Below are 21,415 nucleotides of genomic sequence, written 5' to 3'. Positions count from 1 at the left end.
TTACGAACGTTGACAAAGGGGAGCAACGTGTTTAACGCTATTATTCCGAGATGCGCGATTGTTTTACATATAATTACAGCAGCCCTTGATGCGCCTCTACAAAGAGATCAAATTTAATAAATCTTGTCTCGTTACATTAGCAAGATTTCTTTCGATCCATTTACAATCGATTGATTGTTTCTCGACGATAGCTTATCGAATCTTAATACCAGAGATATTGCTCTTACGTAGAAATTTACTCGGAAAGAAGCTCGAGGAGAGAAAGGCAGAGAAATATTTCGCGCGAGACAGTCGCGCGGAAAGAAATTATGAGCAGATAAAATAACTTGTCTATTCGCATCCGAAACACACTCATGCGCGATGACGTTACGTCGTTTCGTTTATGTCAACAACGACGGGAATATACAATACAATACTTTTTCTCCGTTCCTCTCTCTCTCTCTCTCTCTCTTTCACGCAACGCAAACGTCAGTACCATCATTCTGATTTAGTATTTTTCCAGGACAGTTTATTGCTGAAAAGGGAGCTTTTAAAAACCGCGACGCTTAATGTACCCGGTCCGCCCAGGATATGGGAGGAATGGGGTACGCTCTTTTTTCTGCCGGGGCTCTCGGTCGTTTCGTTTTATTCAATTTTTCGTCCGGCACTCGACGAAGCCTCTTCCGGCAGCTTTTATCCTAGCTCGACTCGTCCAGTGAGTTTATCATTGTATCGCTTTCCCGGACCATCACGGGATCCTCGAATAAGTCATTTCGACCGGTACGATCGAAGGAAATAATCATGGCGTTTTTTGCGAGAGAGTCAAGAGCATCTCGCGAACGTGAGATCGATTACATATAACTACCACCACGGTATCGATTTCCATAATCATGCCGGAGAATGTCCGGGCTTTCGCCGACGAGTTTCTCTTTTCGATGAATAAGACGGCTATAAAGAATGCAATGGGGTAGAATCAATGGGACGTCTCTCTTGGTAATGGATGCTGAGTAACGTCCTGCCCCGATAATTTTTCTTCTCGGATCCTTTGGACGTAATTCAAAACCAATAAAAGTTCATCAAATTTGCACAATGGAATTAACGCGTAAGGTAGAAGGGACTTGAGCCAATTAGGCTATTTGATTGTCGGGAAACGCAACGCGCGTAGTAGTCTTTCATTATTTTACGAGAGGTGTCATTATCGTAAAGAAAAGGAGGGTGAATAAAGAAGAGACACGTTCAATTTAATTACTATATATTTTATTGTGTATCTTGCATTCGAACCTTTATAAATAATGAACAATGAATACCGACATATTAAATGTGCTTCCTATTTCTCTCTCTTTCTTTTTCCACCTTTAATGATGGACGACGACCAGGCATCATATCAAGTTTGCGTTCTCACTTTAATTGCATTAATAATGATATAATATAGTATCGATAACTTACAGACTTGCTTACAGACTTGTTTTAACCATTATCGTGTATACATTAGTATGTGGATGCATGGGGATGAAATATGATTAATGACGATAGAGTATATTTGGAGAGCGTGCATGAACACACAAACACACATATACACTCGCACACATACATGCGCATACGTCCACCACGCACATTCTGTCGCTCGTCCTTCCACCTGCGGTTCTTCAGGAATAACACGCTGGCCCTCGCGGCTTAATAACTTCTAATTTCGAGTTATATTATCGAACACACGTAGATTATTTTGCTTGTAATCTCGCGCGCACTCTCACGCACAAACGTATACATACCCAACGTGATATTATCCAAATTTGCGCGAGCGGTAATCGTCACGTCGCGCGGTGGACAATAGAGGCGTATTGCCTGGGCAAAATGAAGGGGAAGAAAGAAAATAAAAACGAAAGGACGCTTTTATTCTCCGGAGGGCTGTTTTTAATTAGAGTTAATCTCTTCGAGATTAGCGAGCCAAATTTAAAACTATTTTAAAGCAAAGATTATTTCAAAAATTGACGTACAGAGATAAACGTATGTATATATGTAAATTTACAATATCAAAATCTAACAATTGTATCGCTCGCAAATAAAAATTACATATGGTAATAATCGAGTATAGACAGATTGTATTTATATGTATATATCTTTTTTTAATATTAATTTATGATGTATTAAAACAGAACTTCTAATAATAGAAGTTTTACGAGTCTTACTACGGTAAAGAGATCATCTCGTAATGAATCTATTATCGAGTCTTATTTTACTATTTCTTCGATCACATACCTACATGATATCTTCGAGACTCACTTAGGCCGATAGAAATTAACGCGATGTAATTATTTTTACGCTTATTGTTGCAATTTTTTTTTTTTTTTTAGGAATAACTAAAAAAGATGATTAAAAATTATTCTTTGACAAAGAAACCTTCCTCCAAGTAATTTCCAAGAATATATAAGTAATAATTCACCGTATATAGAGTAGCTGGAAAAACTTTTCCTATCTTTCTCGAAAATGAATTCCGCGTGAGCGAACGTCGGGACAAGCAAACAATCGAAACTGATGACATTCGGTCCTATTGCCTTGTCGGGACAAGCGAGAATATTCTGCAAAATTTACGCTTACCTTACGCGACACAACGTAGTTATAAAACTGTCCCCGTTCGAGTTTGCGCGCTTGACATTAATTCACAAATTGGCCTCTCGCGGATTAAAATCATCTGAATCTTACGCCTTGCAACGAAACAAGAGAGAGAGAGAGAGAGAGAAAGGAGAATAAACGACGTCTCGAAACTTCTCTTTAAGAAAATAGTAGAATAGTGACAGAAGAAGCCGACGATAAACCCCGAAGGAACGTGGGAGTAGTCGCGGGAAGAGAGGAAGAAAAGCCCGAATGCAAAAGTTTGCCCGCGAAACATCCGGACGTCGTTGCGATTCAATGCATTCCCGATACTCTCATCACCCCGATCCTCTCGGCTTTCTCACTCTCTCTCTCTCTCTCTCTCTCTTTCTCTTTTTCGCGCTCGGAATAATAATTAAATTTATCGCGGACACCGGTTATATGCGCGGATGTGGTTTTTGCGTAACGGATCGCGCACGCGTCTCGTTGAAATATTTTGCACCTGTTCGTGCAATAATGCCTCTGTTAAATTATCACATTACACAGCCGGCGAACGCGGGGTGGGATGGACGGGAGGCGGTCGCCGCGCGAATAGAAGCTACTGATTTACGCCAAACTAACCGTACGTCATTGTCGGGTAGGGCTGCTTAACGGTTCATTTTCCATCGGTACGATCGGCAATTTGTTGGTCGATCGATCCTCGTCCGACTCGTCGCGCTTTTACGGTGTGCCAGACCGTATTCCGATCCCGCCCGCGCGTTGCAGTTCTGCCCGAGTACATCCCCTAAATGCAATCGTACACCCGCTACTACATTATGTGCGCGCTATAAAATTTCTAGAATGCAAATGCTACGCGCGTACATTACTTTTGCGCACGAATTCAATTCGATATTTTCAGACTTTATTTAGATCTCGCAGCATTTTCATACGTTTCTTCAACGATGTAATTTTTTTCATCGAGTAATTCTGTAATGTTTTACGTGCGAATCGATTTAATAACTTTAAAACATTTGTTTCTTAAACGTAATATTCTTTTTCAAAAGATGACGAATTGAAAACCGCTCGCGCGATAATTTTCCCTCAGTAAGAAGTTGGTACTCATTCTCATAAAGCCGCACAGTTTCTTTGGCAATACATATATATATATCAAAATAATTTAATTTTGTAATATTTTTATTTTTCAAATAATTGAGAAATTATATTATCGTTATAATCAAATAAAATGATATATAATTATAAATATAACGAAAAATTGATTCTAAAAATCCATTACAGTATTCACTCAATATTTCAAGAATTTTACATGTAAAAAGCTAGATCTTTTAATGCAATCAAGGCGAATTTTATTTACTATTCGTTAACGTCAGGCGTATTTTAACCTTAAGCGAACAAACGAACGAACAAACGAATAAATAGATCTTCATCGTCCATGTTCATCGTATATTGGCAGCGTCGCGGAACTATGAGCATGAATATTAACATTGAACATTGATCCTATTACGAGCCTCGAAAATATTGCTTCTACCAGATGAAATTGAGTAACAATGACAACATGTATGGAAAGGATTGATGTTTAACAATTACTTTAGCAATTTTTTATTAATTTATAAATTTTTTATGATTATCATCGATCGCTTCATTTGCAAAATTGTTACACAGATGCCAATCGTTTGTTAACGGCACATAAATTTCGATTCGTTTCAAAGAATTGCGCTTGTAACGCAAACTGAAAATGTAGAGGATGATATGTAGATCTGCGGATTTTATATAGTCTGTAATTATCAAAAATTGATGAATATCAGACAAATGGGAATATTTTTATTATTCTGTATACAACGGAGTGTAATTGTATAATTGCATTGTAGACCGATCGATGTGAAACGAAGTTTTTAATAATAAACCGTGGCAAATTTTTCCGTTTCACGGATATTGAAAAAGCTGCTTATTCTTCGTAACAATCGGTATATGCCAAATTTTTTGGACGGTTTCGTTCGACAAATTCATGTTTAACGTTTCGAAATACCTCCTTTAATATTAAGATTCTCATACTAAAAATACATAACAGTGTACAGACATAAAATATAACTTCAACAAATATATATACACATATTCATATCAAAGGTGTATACATACAATAGTATATATATACACATTGCAATTTTTGCAACATTACAAAACGCTGTACCCTCGCAAGACTCGTCTTCTTCGATTAATAAAATATTTTTCGTTGTTATACCCTCCGAAAAATTATGCATTAAAACTTATAAGAGAATGATACGCACACAAATATGTATATTCGTAAACTTTTAATCGCATTTAATGATCTCAGGAACAAATAGGGCTTATCTACGTCGGTATACCGAAACGTTTGATGACACAGGTGAAAGAAAAATAAAACAAAAATATTATCGATATCAGCTGATCGAATCACATGACGCGGCCACCGGCTTCTCTAGCAACGTTACGCGAACATATGTCATAGTCGCGCGTTATATATCACATGAACGGGATCTCTTAATTAACGGATCCGCATTTGAACATTGTGCGGGGGGAGCGCGAATAACGCGCGTAATAACAACGCGTCAACATGCCAGTACCAGGAGCTCGAGATACGAGGGAGGAAGGGAGGGATGAAAAGTTTCTCCTCCCGAAATTCGCGGAGAGCGCGTACACCACTCGTCCTGCGCGAATCCCGCATCGATCGGCACCGAAAACGATTAGTCGAGTTTCTCGAGAGATACACTCGGAAATGTCTGTTGAAACTGATACGCGTCGTCTCGTCGAAACTGCGAGATGCGGTGGTGCCTCTAGCGAAGCTACTCGTTCGAGAGTTAAGTCCGCGAGATCTCGAAATGGATTCGGTTGATACCGTCGTCTTTGTCACGCATATACATGTATATAACCGTGACGTCCCGTGTGAGACTAGAACTCGGTTCTCTATACGTACTTCGCGCCAATTGCATGTGGTTTCCTGCAAAAGTGGCGGAGAGGGCCTAATGCCCAAAGTTCCCGTCCGCTTCGGCAGGACATTCCCAGCGCGCGAGTCTCCATGGGGAGGGAGAAAGTTAGCACCATTCGAATCGCAGATCCAAAATGCACCGGGGTCATCACGGTCACCTTAAGAGCGACGATAGTGATACGACAACGGTGAAGATAAAGGTCGCCCTCGGGGCCGACGTACCGCCGTGTTGCATGGCAGCTGGATTCTCCCCTGCAACAATACGGAAATATCCTGCCATTAATTTAATGCGCTCCATTAACTCGTCTCTTCTCTTTCGATCTATTTTTGTGTTTACGATGCGCTGAATGATATTTTCGAGACCGCAAGTCGAATTTTTTTTAAATATCTCTGCGGAGATGTTTACGAAAAATCGTCGCTCATCCCTGATATTTTTCGCTGATATCGCACCATAAATAGAACATGACAAATTAAACAGTCGAATATTATTTTTCCAACACACGTATTTTTATAAATATTGTATTTTGCGAATTGTGGCCAATGAAAAATATTAAATATTAACTATTATTTCCATAGTTCACATTATTAAATTGTTATTCTTTCGAATAAATCAAACATGTTCGTGCTGTAGCTCACGATTAAAATAATACCTTAGTCTGGAAAAAAAAAACGGAAAACGTGTTTCCGATTTAAGATTTAGTAGTAGAAAAGATGTATTAGGGACTGGAGAAAGAAAGAAAGAAAGAGAGAGAGAGAGAGAGAGAGAGAGAGAGAGAGAGTAGATTTTAAAAGAAGTATATGAGTTATATACGTGAAATCTTCGCGCTAATAATCGAGAGATATATTTCTATCCTTGTCAAGCTTCGTCGAAGTAAAAATGTCTTGTTATTATATCATTTCATTTATCCGTTTCTTATCTTCTACCTTTTATAAATTGCATTTCTATTTTTACGACTTGATGTTATCGAGCTAGCGTTGCGATTTTATTGGCTCCTATAATATTTATTCGTCTAATTATTAATGTCTCAATTTATTAACGCTGCAGAGAGAAACCTAAGGAGAGAACTTGGATAATAAATCATTTCTCTCGCATCGGAAGATGTTTAAGGTGCGTGTAAAGGAGAACATTGTACTGCGTATGTGCATCGTGCAAATAATCTGTTATATATAACAAACTTTGAATATCAAGCGAAACATATTCCCGCGTCTATCAAATGAAATGGCGTTTCAATCCTTCTATTTGATCTGTCATGGAATAACGTGACAAAAGCATAGGGATTGCAACCAGTATATGTATTTGGCTTTTGAATCGTCCGAAAATTCAAGATATAAAGGCAAATCCGGCCATCCATAAAATTCGTGGCGAAATATCAAATGCGACGTGATTCCGCGGTCTACTGTCGCATTGAAAAGTGACAAGAGCTGCGGTTTGCACGAGTTTAGTAAATGGCTGATCGAAATCGCTCGTCGTACAATCGCGGGGAAAGTATCGCTTTTATCGCTTACGGAGCAAAGCCCAGTGGCGATTGAAAAAAAATTGTTTCATATGTCAATTGATCGAATGAAATGATTTATAATGGGGGGGGGGGGGGAAACGTAAATGTATTAATCTGTTCATGACGCGCTTTGTCCAGTTGACGAAAGTATGAAAGACACGTTTATAATCAGTTCTCTCACGGTCATCGTATTAGCGTACTCAACAGTCTTTTATGAACGCGCAAATTTTCCTGAAATTTCAGAATGTAATTTGACGATGCGACCGTGACTTTCTACATATGAGCGCGAATATACAACGTTGGGTTAATAATACATATTTAAGGAAAGTCGATTTTATGTAATGTGTAATATTATATTGCATTTCTATTGACAATTGTGTATATGCGATACGTATATAAATATATTTGCCGATAGAATCAAGTAAAATAGATTTAAATTTTGTATTATTCTACTCGCTTTGTCGCACATACCGTTTTCTCTTTTATAGCCATTCTATCTCTATAATTCATTTTTATCCTTTCCTGGCACAATCAAACATTTAGCTCGATCGATCCTAAAGTTTCTCCAAAGTCGAAAACATCCTATCCGCGTGGCACTTTTAACGGCTAGTCATAGGAACGACCACCTCTCTCTAGGGATTTAATTAAACACTTTCGCTCTGAGAAAAATTTACAACTCTGTTTACGCGCCTTCCTGGTAAACCGGTTCTTAAACCCGGATCTTCGTCCCATTAATTGAATCGTCTAAATCCTCATCGGACTAAGACGTCCCGTTTTATTGAAAATGCTTTTGTTAATCCGGCAAAAAAATGAAACTACATTCTCAACCGTCATGCGAGAAGTTGGTTAAATTCTAACGTTGAGTTTTTAGCCAGATATAAAAAAAAAAGCGTACATAATGGGATACGGGGATTAATAATAAGCTCGACACAAATTTTGAATCGCGTGCAACATATTTAGCGGTTTATCTTGTCGACAGAAATCTATTCATTTGATGACGAATTATGCCGAGTATTTAGCCATACGATCTCCGCTTAATCGTGAATTAATTGGCCGATCATTCATACGCGATGCTTTGTAATATCGGATGAAAATCCGTCATAAATTTATCGACTTTAATCATGACATTGCATCATCGCGCAAGGATGCTATATAGTTACTAAAATAAAACGAAATACTCAATCTTTCATAAATTTAAAGCCGGCCGCGCATAACTTCGACTCTGTTACATGTTTTATTTCATCTCCCGTAATTGTTCGATATCCGTTGAAACTCCAAGAGAACCTTAAACTGTACTCAATTCCGGATTGCGCTAACCATTTGTTCGAGCAAAGTGAAATTGATTGGCGTCGTTGCGACGCTATAAGGCAGGGAGGAACGTAAATTTTAATTCGCGCACTACCGAGAGTCAAGAATTGTATAATATTCCACGTAACCGCGCGATTAATCACACTCGGCAACTCGGAGATATGATTTTCTTCCGTATCCGCCGGTCTCTCCGGGCCGAGAAAGCGGCCCGAGAATCCGGGGACTTAAAGAATTCGCCGCAGTGGAAAAAGGCGGATGCGAAATGAGCTGTCAAGCGCCCTCCGGAGATTCCTTCTGTGTATTATACATGGTCGTGTGCGCGCGAGCGGACCTGTTAACTACGTCTTGCGACGAGAGAGCTTTGCAAACTCCTCACGCCTGGCCTTACGTCGACAATGTAAGGAGACGCGAAAACGGGAGAGAGAGAGAGAAATAAATAGATAGATGGAGAGAGAAAGGGAGGCTTCTCGACGCGGAGAGAGCAGTGATGCTCAAGAGGCGACGGCGGACTTCCGTGTCGTAGAAGGGATAGAGGCGGGTCGACGTGTAGTCCTCCTGGAGCCTGCGGCTACGATTATTAATGGGCAGGGCGTGACACCCCGCGAAATAACCTCTCTAACCCCGGCTTTCGTGCCAGGACCAACCGGCCAACCACCGTACCAACTCCGTAGTCGCTTGTCTCCTCATAGGCATTAACTAGGCCAAGAACTACTCATTTTCCAGAACGAACTTTCCGCCACTCACACGTCTCCTCTTTTTTCGCTTTTTCACCGATCAATTTCATCCGGTCAGTCACTGATGGTCAGCTTTCTGTTACATTTACCGTTTTTCTTTACTATTACACTGACACTCTGCTGTTATCTAAATTTTTCTATTAGTTGTCTAATTTCCTTATTCTACGAAGCGCTTACGCTATATAGATCTTTTGTTCAAAATACAGTACTGCTAATGGTAATCCCAGATTAATTACCAAGAACAAGAACGAAGAAATCGCGAAAAGTAAGACCAAAGAACGGAAAGAGGTTTCACGTGAAGTAAACTTGTGAGGATAGTACCGAGTAATATGCTTTCGCTTTAGCCAGGTTCGTGCTTAATTAATAATCATAGCATCTCGAGAATTAATTGCGTTAAGGGTTGTTCTTTCGTATATTGTGCGAGAATATTTTAATTGGGAAAAAAAATAATAAAAAAGTTGTGTAACTATGTCACGCGCTTCGCTGAAGAAGAACTAAAATCGTATCACCTTTATTTTTTTTTTTGTTTTTTTTTCCCCCTAGCTTCACGTCGGAGGCAGTGGCTTACAACACTGTTTTGTATATAACTGTTCAGCACGCATTCGCCAACAAACACGGTTTCTCATTTGCATAATAAACTAGAGAACTTTAAAATGTATTTAAATATTAACGAATGGCAGGGCGCGCTGCATTGTGCGATGTTTAGCTGAAATTTTATTTTACTCGTTTTGTGAAAGGTGTTTATATTTTTCATTATTTTATCTTTTACACATATAAACGTACACACGTACAATACACATTAATACACATATATATGCATATATATTACATTACATATGTAATATAATTTACTGATACGGTTGGCGAAAAAAAAAAGATGATTGTAAGTTTTCAAAATTATTGAGAATAAGGAGAGAATTTGAATTTATAACAGCTTGATGCAAAATACGGCGTTCTCGAAGGATCGATCTTAGATCGGTCGAGACATTAGAATGCGACTCGAGCCACGATGGTCAAAGATGGTCACGGGTCCCGTTTTGCAAATTGCTCACTTCGACGGACGATCGTTAGCGCCAATCTCATGCATAAACGGATAGACGAGCTGCGGAAGTACGAAACATTTCACGATGCATAGCTCTATACGAAATTTCAGAACGTGGATCGACTCCCACCGCGGCAAACTACTTTCGAATGCGGGCTTCGAGCGTCCGACTACTTGTCAAGCAAATTCGCATTACTTCCAGTATTATGATCGCTCTTGTAGTTACCGGCATACAACACCCGCGGTAATAACTCTCCGACTTGCTTACGCATTTCGCATAGTCATCGCGACAATAGCGGCAGCTCACTCTAATTCTATCTGGCCCATATCTCGCAACGTAAGATAATAAGATGCCTGTTTTGCGGATGATGTATAGGTTTTCGACGGTAGAATTCATAGTTGGAATTTTTCTACTTATCAGTATCGGTATATACGTCCGTTCATAAATGTCCGAGCAAATATTTCACAGCTGATTGAAGTTACATAAAAGCTTAGTAAGAGAAATGAATCAATTAGTGCAAGAAAAAAAAAAAAAAAAAATTAAATTGTTTTTAAAAAATACATTGCAAATAATTACATACTTTTTCTTAAAAACAATTATTTTTTATACCAATTGATTTGTATCATTATTTTGTCCATAAAAGTATTACGATAAGATTATCGAAAACTAAATGTTTTACAAAATATTTTATATTTTACATCAAAATATGTCAGATTATTATATAAAATAACTCGAAAAATACTTGATGAAAAAATACGTAAGACGTAGAAGCTGTAGATAAAAAAAAATAATATGAAATGTAAGGAGGCGGAGGTAGAATGTAAGTTTAGATGTAAGGATTAGAGTGAGGAGGCAATGTAAAAGGAGAGAGAGAGAGAGAGAGAGAGAGAGAGAGAGAGAGAGAAAGAAAGAAATAGGGAAGCAAGATAGGATGTATGCAGGGAACAAGGAATAAGTTGACTTAAATAGACATGTAAGGACAAGAATAGTTAGGATAAGATAGGTTAAGGAAGAATTGTAAGCCCATAGGAGAACATTAAAGCTTCATACATACATACTTAATAAAAAAAAACTTTATTATAGTAAAAAAGTCTCAAGAGCTATGAGAATATGCAATAAAAAAATAGGAGGTTCCATTTAAAAAAAATTATGCTGACCCCTTTATAGCTTGAAAAGGTTACGAGTAGAAAAAAATTTTTTATCTATGCTTTATTGCGGACTAAAAACTGTCCTAATTTCTCTTATATATTCTCGTATATATTTGAATAAAAAATATATGTCAAAAAAAAAAAACGTATAAACTTAAAAGATACCTTCAACTATAAATCGTGTGTCTCGTGAGATCTTAGTCTTCCGATTAACAGGAAGATCGACTATCGGACAATCGAAGATCACTTGGCTTCTCGGAAAAAAAAAAAAACTCGATTATACATCGCATAAGCAAACATCCCTCCGTTGCCTCGTCAAACTTTACCGAGGAGATCGAACCCTCGTATTGGACCGCCGCGACTTTAGGTAATCCGCCGTAAATAATGCGCATCACCTAGACGCGATGTCTCCGAGCCGCTCTGGGCCAAGCACGAAAAGCTACCGTGAGAACTCGTTGAGCTCTTTTGCTATAAGTTCGAAAGACGTTCTCCCCAATCCCTCGATATCGACCGCATTCTGCAGTGGCATTACCCATCCGCTGCTATGAAGCCTGCGTTTAGCGGTATTTCCCACAAGAGCACGCGTCATCGACTCAACGTACGTGCTATTTTATCGCGATACCAAAGTTTCGCGGTTTACATCGTCCTGAAGATGAAGGGGAGGGAGCACCAAGAAGAAAAGAACGAAAATGTCATCTCGCAATAGATGAAAAAAGAACTGCGGACAGTACGCCGAGAATTTCTTATCAGGCAAAAAAAAAAACGAATCGAGTTAAACATTAAATATATCTTTCTCTCTTTCTGTCTCTCTTTCCCTCTTTCCCTTTCTCGGACCAAATTTTCCCTGTAGTTACAAATAATATCGATAATAATGTGACATATATATTCTGTCGTTTAATCAAATTCGATAAACTCGATTTAAATCGCATCAATCATTATCCATGCTAATTCCAATTTGATAGATTGATCTTTATCTCTCTAACTACATGAAATAAATTATCTATCAATACGATAAATTAATATAAATTAATATCCATGATCTCGTTTGGTTTTTGTAATAAAACTCTCCTTTCCGCTTACATTATTTCCATAACGAAATTGGAAATATGAGAATTAGCGTGTTCTCTTGGGGATAACGTACATTTTGAACGTTAATTTGATTATGCAATGAGACGGAGATAGGGAGAGAGAGAAAATGAGAAAAATTACAAAATGAAGAATAGTCGTACGACAACTCGACTAACTAAAGATGAAAATGGGTCGACCTGAATATTTTCAACTTTGCTATAAATACACCATGCACCGGTATTAAACGACGTTCCGGGTGCGAAACAGTACAGTTACGAGAAATAAAAAAAAGTTCGATTAAGCGACGGTATTAAAATTAATGCAACATGTCTTAAAAGTGCTTCAATATATTATTTAGCATATAACGATAATCACGGAGAGAATTTTCGTTTTACTTTTAGTATCATATAAGATCGACTATTTTCTTCGTACTATCAAGAATATAATTTAATACAAGAAACTCGTTGGACAAAACGAAAATAGGGACCAGACAAAGATTACGAAGAGAGATCGAGTGGTCGACCCGTCAACGACAACGCCTCCGTCTCGGTCGCGTTTGGCTCCAGGGTTATTTATCCTGATGAAATCACAGCTTTGTATTCCTAAACGATCGATTGGCGCAAGAAGATGCGAAAAGACGAGAGCGACCGAACAACTGATTTCTTTGGGGCGTGAGAAAGACAGAGAAGCCGGCGAAACGAAAAACGAGTATAGGAAATAAAGGAGAGATCGGTAATAGACATCGACGCCGTCTTGAAAAGCCGTGGAAAATCAATTATCGATCGTGAAAAGGAGTGGAAAATTATATCGATAGGCGTCGAATGCCGAAGGTGGCTGGCATCCCTCCGATCTCGCCTCCTTTGAGCTTTCCAAACACCGTTATCAGTACCGAACAGAGAGCGATCCTTCAACTGTGTGTTTTCGAGTGTGGTTGATACCCCGGAGCAAGTAAATGTCCCCTGATACAATTAAGGAAACACAATGGGGACAAATTATCCCCCGGAGATTTTCAAACTGCATATTAAGAATGATTTTCGTACGTCGAAGAAAAAAAATCAGATTTCCCTTAATCATTTATTTTTTCTATTAGACTACGCATAAGATTCATAATTAATAATATTTACCGATTTTTTGCGTTCGAAAAATAGATTTTCCGGAAAACAAATATATTTCCTCCATTCTTTGCTATTAATGATAACGTGTCGAGATACAAAAGTATATGTTCGTGGTAGAAGCATACCATTTAACACGTGGACGGACACCATAGTGACTGCTGCTACATTCGCCAGGGCGCAGCTGTAGTTCCCGCTATCTTTTTTATTCGCATTTGCAATGTAGAGCCTAGATACCGCACCGGCTGCACCCATGTCCGTCTTGACGCTGGAACAGAAAGCATAATGCCCCGTGTAAACCTTGATAACGGTGACCATTATCGCGCGTGTTACCGCGAAATAGAGAACGAATGTTCACTCAGACAGTTATTTGTGCGAAAAGGGTGGATAAAGAATTTTATTTTGCAGAAAAAGATACGGGAGCGGTGATACAATTGTCTTAAACAAATAATGTAATATCAGATAAAAGAAATGATTAAAGATAAAACTGCGCCTGGAACAAAACAATGGCAATACAATATGACAATACAAAAAAAAAACACACACACACACACACATAGTTGGACAATCGTATATTTCTATATTTTATTTAATCAACTAGTAAAAATTCTTATTTCGTATATATGATATTGCGTATCAAAAATTTATCATCCACGCGAACGAAAGACTTTTTTTCTATGCCACACCGTCGCACTAGGTAGTAAACAGATTCGTTCCGCAGTTCACAACCACGGTGTAGACAAACAAAATAACCACTCATCCTACACAATCCCTAAAAGATTGTAAAACGCGAACCTCTTCTCGTGAAAAAAGATTTATCAGAAGTATATATCCAAAAAGTATATCCTCTAAAACTTATACCTCATAAAATGCAATTTATATCACCAATTTATTTATTGCTTTATGCATTTTTATGCTGATAAAGTAGATAAAATAAGTAAGAAAAAGTATTAAAAAAACGTAAACATATAAGGAAAATGTAGTACCCCCCCCCCAAAAAAAAATATATATATGTATAAATTTTAATATATAATATATATATAATTTAATATATATTTATATATATAATAATAAATATACTTATTAAAAAAATAGATAAATATATATATTTCAGTTCGTTAAAACAAAATTTGTGTGTAAACAATATTTAAGATAATTATTTTTTTCTGTCTTTGCTCAAAATAGCTTATAGTGAATTTAACGAGTTTTACAACTATAGAAGCCTCGAATATAATCATTTCTAAGAAACTTTCTAAGAATCAGAAACTCGTTAAGGCTGCGCAGAGAAATGTTTGAGAGGCAAAAGTTACACGAGCAACAAATCAGTCGACGCCTTCTTACCTCGAGATAGATTTTATTATTACTTTAAAAATTAAATTAATACAAAATTGCTATGGACGATCTGTACTGTCATATTTAAACTTATGTATAAGTAGTGAGGTGGAAACTAACTTAACACTCAAGATCACTCACGTTTTAACTTCACGAATTAAACTGATGAAATAGAGCATTCAAGAGAAGAATAAGGGAAAGGCGGAGGAAAGTCAAAGAGGATGTTCTGAGAATAGAAGATGGAAGAAAGGCGTAAATCAACTAGTTCGCCCTCCAGCAGCTGCCCTTGACAGATCGAGCGCTCCACCCAAGCTTTCTTACCCCTCGATCTCGGGCAAAAAGAAAGAGAATAGAACGTTGGCGTACGTTGCATACGCCTTCACGTATAGCATCGTATTAATTTCACACATTGTCTCATTCGTATTACGTTTGAAACATTGCTCGTATAATTAATTTAGCGCGCAAAATTAAATTTCATTATTCGCAAACCTACGTGCAGAAGAAGAATTTTCTATTTCGAGTTTTATATTACGTTAAAGAGAAAAATTGGATTGATTTTATGTTACGCTAAAGAAAAATATTATAATATAAGAGATGATGAAAAAACTGCCGTGGCGTATATATAATAAAAAAAAAAATAAAAAAACGGACAAAAAAAAATAAAAAAAGATAAACTGTCCCGTTTGAAGCTTTTGAATATATAACGATGTGTTATGGTTGTTTTAAACACACTGCATGTTACGTAAGTAGCATGTAGAAAGATCTCGGAAAGAAAATGGGATAAAAGGATATGTATATATACAAAAAGGAACACGGCGCCGCGAAGATGAACGCCGCTATATAGAAGAAAGCTGGATTTTAAAAAACCAAGATACCGAAAAGACGGACATGCCGATGACGTCGAAAAAAAAATAGAGAAAAAGAATACGGAGAAGAGGGGAGAGAGGGAAATGTTAAAGGGTCGGTTAAAGAATTCACATTCGAATAACCCGGAAAGCCACGAAAGACGCATCTACTTATCCCTTCCTGTCCAACCGACGACCACACGGATGCTTTATCATCCCGCCGAACCTTTGCGGCAAGATCCTTTGAGAGGAACGCGTCGAGCGCTCTCCTAAAAATGCGGCGAGCGTTACTGTTAAAAGCACTTGTTGCCAACATTGTTATCGTTACCGTTGACACCGCTCGGTGTTTCCGGCTTTTACATATTCGCCGTCACGGCCCGCGTAAGCAGATGCTCGAATTCCACTTCTCGAATCGAGTATACATCCTACGTCACGTGAAAGGCATCAACGACCGTTTAATTAACAATATCGATATGCGCAATCTTGACTTTTCCCATGTTGAAAATAGCTTATGTATAGAGAGGCGGAAAAAAAAAGGGACACTTTATCGTAGGGAAAAAAAGAACTCACGTTCGCGGCAACGAATGAACGGAATGTCCAGGGCGACTCGTGTACCGCATACGCAAGAGATCGCTTTATCCGTGAGGAGGCCAGTGCGGCAACACGCGTAACATTGATCCAGTCGTTCTGGCACGACCGAAATTTTCCCCGACGATCGGCATCCGGGGACAGATGACATGCCATTTGCCGTTCCAACAACCACTCTCGCACGCGGGGATAGACATCCGTCACGCGTGACGCATGCGGTGCACAGTCGTATAAACACTTGTTTTATTATATTTCATTTAACCGGAAATGCACGTTTTCGAATTTGTCCCCGATATCCGTTGACGCGTCACCGTTTAATCCCTGGCTGACAAAAATGCCCGTTGAATCGCTCGTGGCGAGAATTTGTAACGGGAAGGGTTAAATCTCCCTCGCGGTGACATGGCAGATTAAATACGTATCGTGTGCGAAAATCAAGCAACGCTCACTGACGTTGCGTTCATACTTTACTTATCGCGCAAAAAAAAAAATATATTCGAATGATTATATCGTTTCGTAAATCAGAATGCGAAATATCCGCGAATGGAAAATCCCTTTAAAAATATTTGCCTCAAATATTCGCCATCAATGCTTAATAAACGAATTTTTACAATTGTTTCTTCCCCGACTGTCATTCAATGGAATTTATAAATTTTTTTTACGCACGTAGCTAAATATATGAAAAATCATTAAAATATTCGTATGTGTTTCGCGTGTTGCCGCTGCATATTTGAATTTAAAGAAGCAATAAGGTTTTCTCGTCAAGCCGACGAGAAATTGGAGTATTATTTCGCGATATACAGAGACTAACGGGAAGAATGCATTTGTGTACAACATAATCCATTTTCTCAGTCAACGTATCATTTTGGCTTATATGATTTTTAGCGCACACGCTCACAAGCCAAGCCGTCAGCTTATCGCTTACATAACCATTCCCCGGTTTTCCCTCTTTCTCTCTCAGTCAAATATGGCCTTTTTTACCACGCCGTGGAATTTAATTCCAACATAAAGCGCAAAATTTATCCTCAAATTCTTCCACACGCAACTTTACCCACTCGAGCTCCACCTCCTTCGCGTTCGACCTAGAAACTTTTTTTCCCCTTATGGATTCGCAGTGAATTTCGCAGCGGCAGTGTGTGGAGAAATTTAAGAGAACTTTCAGTCTATTTTTTTGTTTCTTTTCTCATTGATTTTATTCTCTCTTCTTCTCTTTTCTCCATTTTTTACGGCACGTTGTATGAGTAAAACGATAGGCATGCGGTTCGCGCACTCTCCTGAGTACGTGCATCTTTTAACGTCAGAACCGAGAAACAGTTGGTTTTACGAAGATCGTAAAAGGATTGTGGTGTGAAATTTACCTAACGGAATGCGCAACGAGGTAGAAAAAAGAAAGAGTTTGAAATATGCACTTTCGTGAGTCATTACGCAAGCATAAACGCTGTCATAATAATTCGATAATTATTCAGCAAAATTTTTTTATCTCTAATTTTTATCTCTCCTTTCTGAAAAAATCCTTATATCTGATGAGAAATTTTTATTACCTCGGTATCTCATAAATTATATTTATTCAATCAGAATAGGGGAATAAAAGGAACAACGTTCCTTGATATACACATTACGAAAGTATCCTCAAACTGAATTCATTATACGGCGGAGCTTTGTCTACCATTGCTCTTCTGTTCTTCATTTCAGGCAATAAGTACTCTGTTCTTCAGCTCTTTTTATCGGAGAAAAGAGCTTGCTCCTAGATTCAACAGAATCGGACAATTTTATCAAAGCTCAAAAGATTTTCGCCTTTGCGAATTTTACTTATTTCATTCGAGAGCTTATATTTTGTCCACAAATATGTATATATATATATATATATACGTATATATTTACAAGTTTTCGGAAAGAGAAGAAAGAAAGAAAAAGAGAGAACAATTCGATTACTCTATTGTAACAAAATAGTATTGCTAATATTTTCGCGGAGAGATGCTCTCGCAAGAATTTCCGCATTTTACAATTTTTCCTATTTCCGTGACAGGGACTTTGTTAGAAGTTTACATAAAAAAAAAAAAACCTCATTTATCAATTGTATTCCAACTTGTCTCCTTTAACGTATTCGCGTCATAGAAAAAAAAGTTAAGCTTTTTATATGTCTCTTCGTGACTTATGCATAAATGAAAGAAATCGCTTATGGTGAACAGATTTTTTTGCACTTTCCTTTGTAAAAATACGTCACTCGGTGGACTTCTTAATGGTCAGAAATCTGAGAGCGCAGTACTTTAACCCGTACATCTTGAGCGAGGAACCTCGTCGCAGCTCCCCGTTTCCTGACTTTAAGGGAGTTGCGAAGTTTCTTTGTTATTCCCTTCCTGCCGATTCCGACCACCGTCAGGATTTTACCGGCGAATCGGCCGGACAGACATTGCAAACTTTTCGCTGGAACTTTTCATCAGACTAGTCGAATGTAAAGCGCCGTCAGCTATAAACAGTTTTCACAATACCCGCAACGACATGCATGGAAACGGGTCAATATGTTAAATAGATTTATCAAAATTATTTGAATAAAACTTGGTTATATATATATATATTTACAAAACTTCCCTTTTGTGTAATATAAATATAAATCATACAAATATATATATACATATTAAATGCACAAAACTGGATAAAGAAGACTCTTGATAAAAGTTTTGATAAAAATATTTTGCAATAAGTGTTTTTATTAAATTTATATGCGAAGAATTAAATCATCTTTCCAAAATGATTAAAAAGAGAGATCATAAATTTGGCTTTAATTGTATACAAGAACAATAATTTTATAGATCAGTTCTCACCGAAGGGAATAAAAGTGTTAATGCGACTTCACAGAAGTGCTAGCAGCCGATTAATTCTCGGGGCATAAAAGGTGAAGGCGTAAAACGCAGATTAAACGAGTTCTCGACGAGAGCTTTTTCATTATCTTCAAGATTTCGTATTCGGCCAAGTCGTAGGTTTACGGTTCGTAAATTTAAACGCATCCGCGTTCTCTTTCTTCACACGAAAGACGCAAGAAGAAGAGGTAAACTTGTAAAGATCCCCTCTCCCCGCCACTTTCCGCCGTTCTTTCTCCGAGTTTAGCGGGTTTGTCAAACAGGTTTTACGCGGCGTAAACCTAAATACGAGATGGGACGAGGTAAGTCTGTATAAGGAGAGCCGCGCGAATACAAGCGCGGCCACATACTCCTCTAGAAACGAAACTATGTCTCTCGTGTTGTCTCCGTAGAAATTCTTCGGATTATCCCGGATTTGCCGTACGACGCAATACCTTATCGTACCCGTGACTTCTTTTTCCGATCGTGACACGTAAAAAAAGTCGACGAACATACTATCGGAGGAACTTTCTGACATAACGCCATGAAAATTCAGGTCACAAGTCAGATGATTTCCACATCTCTCTTTTTTTCTCTAAGAAAAAAAAAGGAAGTCTTACTCATTCCCTGAAATAAGTATCAATCTGTATAATTCGCGTATAATTTACGTAACGTAGAAGTTTTTCTATATGTCATATGAAGAAATACTGGTAAGCGAGAATGTGAAACAATGGCCGTGCTACATTTACTCATTAAAATACCACTCACATCGCCCACGCGAATACTTTATATTTATACATATATTTTCCGTATTTTTGACGAGAGATTTTTTCGCTACTAAATAATAAACTAAGTGAGAGTTGTTGCATAATTGCATTCAAAGAATGCCGGGTAATTAACTCTTGTAGAAAAAGAAATTGTAAAGCGCCGCGATAGAAATAGAAGGCATACTACAGAGAGAGAGAGAGAGAAAGAGAGAACGCGTTAAATTTAAGCTTACAAAGAATGCCATATTTAACCGGCTACGCGCGATTGTTCATCGCTCCTTTATTAGTCGCTATAGCGCGTGTAAAAATAATCGCACACCAACAATCAACGTGAAAATTCACGGGGATAATTAATGAAAAATTCGAATTGCCCGTTGTGTTGGCCGAAAAAAAATATGATCGTCGTATAAGAACGTAGCGTAAAATTTTATGACGCTTTGTGTATGAAATAATAGATCCAATACAATTGCATGCATCGCGATTATATCGCGCTACATCTATAAAATGAAGAAACAAATATGTAAACAGACACTAGAGGCATCTGAAAACTCGCGTCGCGAACTTTGTTGACCTATTCTACTTATTTTCGGTGCGCGTTCCCTGAGCAACGTTACGCGCTGTAATAAAATTCGACATGTATACAATGGGAAAACTTCAAACGTAATAATCTCCGACGAGATTTCATACGACAAAAGAGTGCAGCTATCTTGCTGTTGGCGACATATCCTATCTTCATTTTTCTCTCTCGTGTTGCGGGAGATTTAATACCGTCTTCTTTCGGCGAACAAGAATTCGAATTACAGAGCGAGAGTCGTCCTTTGTTACAGTCAACTTTGGCTTTCTCTAGCTTCGAAGTAGCAATTACAATCCCGGCCAATTATCCAATCCGATACAAGAAGTACGAGATCGAGAGGAAGTAATCGCGGAACGCGCAGACAAACACGTCGGGTCAGAAGTCAGGTCTTTCATTCAACGTCGGTATCGAAAGGACCGTGAAAACGGAAAAGGGATCGGAGTCCGATCTCGTACGTTGTGGAGGGTGAGTGGTTCAGATGGCCTGGGTCAGGTGTGAGCCAATATGCGGCATCTGGCGTTACATGCTTCAAGCTTCGCATAACAAGCTCGGGGTCTTGCTGTGCGCTGATGGGAAAAGTTGCAGGCTGCAAGCTCAGATGTGTCGTTCTGGGGGCTGCGCGCATATCCTTCCTTCCTTCCTTCCTTCCTACCTATACCCCACCTATATCTACCTACTTGCCTTCTCTTCTTTATCTTTATTTTGAGCGCGTTCATTGATTATATAACGCACTTACAGCGTATCCTGTGACAAGGGTGAAACGTATTGTGCTAAGCCACGCTCGCTAGTGCTATCTCGAAGCTCGCCCTCTTCGATCTTCCTCCATTCTCAGCCAACGTTGCATTCATATCGCTCTCGTGTAACTCTTTTTATAAAAGACATGTAAGATTTGCCGAGATATCGTTAGGAATTTTTCTTGTAACGAAAACCTCAGAATATACACTATATAGAGCATAATCATTTCACCCATATTCGATTTATTATAAGTCGTTATATTAGCTTGCTCAATATAATCATAGATAAATTAAATAAATTAGAA

General features: G+C 38.3%; 1 protein-coding gene across 4 annotated transcripts in view; it reads right to left on the bottom strand.

Annotated features, from left to right (window-relative positions):
- Nucleotides 1-4,855: 4,855 nt before the first annotated feature.
- LOC138939339 (zwei Ig domain protein zig-8) overlaps nucleotides 4,856-21,415 on the bottom strand; it is a 109,792-nt gene continuing 93,232 nt past the window's right edge. For all 4 annotated transcript variants that reach the window (XM_070307027.1, XM_070307028.1, XM_070307029.1 and 1 more), the window contains 2 exons: nucleotides 13,565-13,704; nucleotides 4,856-5,779 (listed from right to left, as the gene is read on the bottom strand). In XM_070307027.1, the coding sequence (XP_070163128.1) occupies nucleotides 5,682-5,779; nucleotides 13,565-13,704 (238 nt within the window). In that variant the 3' untranslated portion in view covers nucleotides 4,856-5,681. The remainder of the gene's footprint in view (nucleotides 5,780-13,564; nucleotides 13,705-21,415) is intronic.

The sequence above is a fragment of the Polyergus mexicanus genome, unplaced genomic scaffold (genome assembly GCF_030449975.1).
Source record: "Polyergus mexicanus isolate NDT 795.1 unplaced genomic scaffold, iyPolMexi1.0 SCAF_14, whole genome shotgun sequence".
In the NCBI taxonomy this organism is placed as follows: Eukaryota; Metazoa; Arthropoda; class Insecta; order Hymenoptera; family Formicidae; genus Polyergus; species Polyergus mexicanus.
This window is presented reverse-complemented; position numbering and strand designations above follow the sequence as displayed.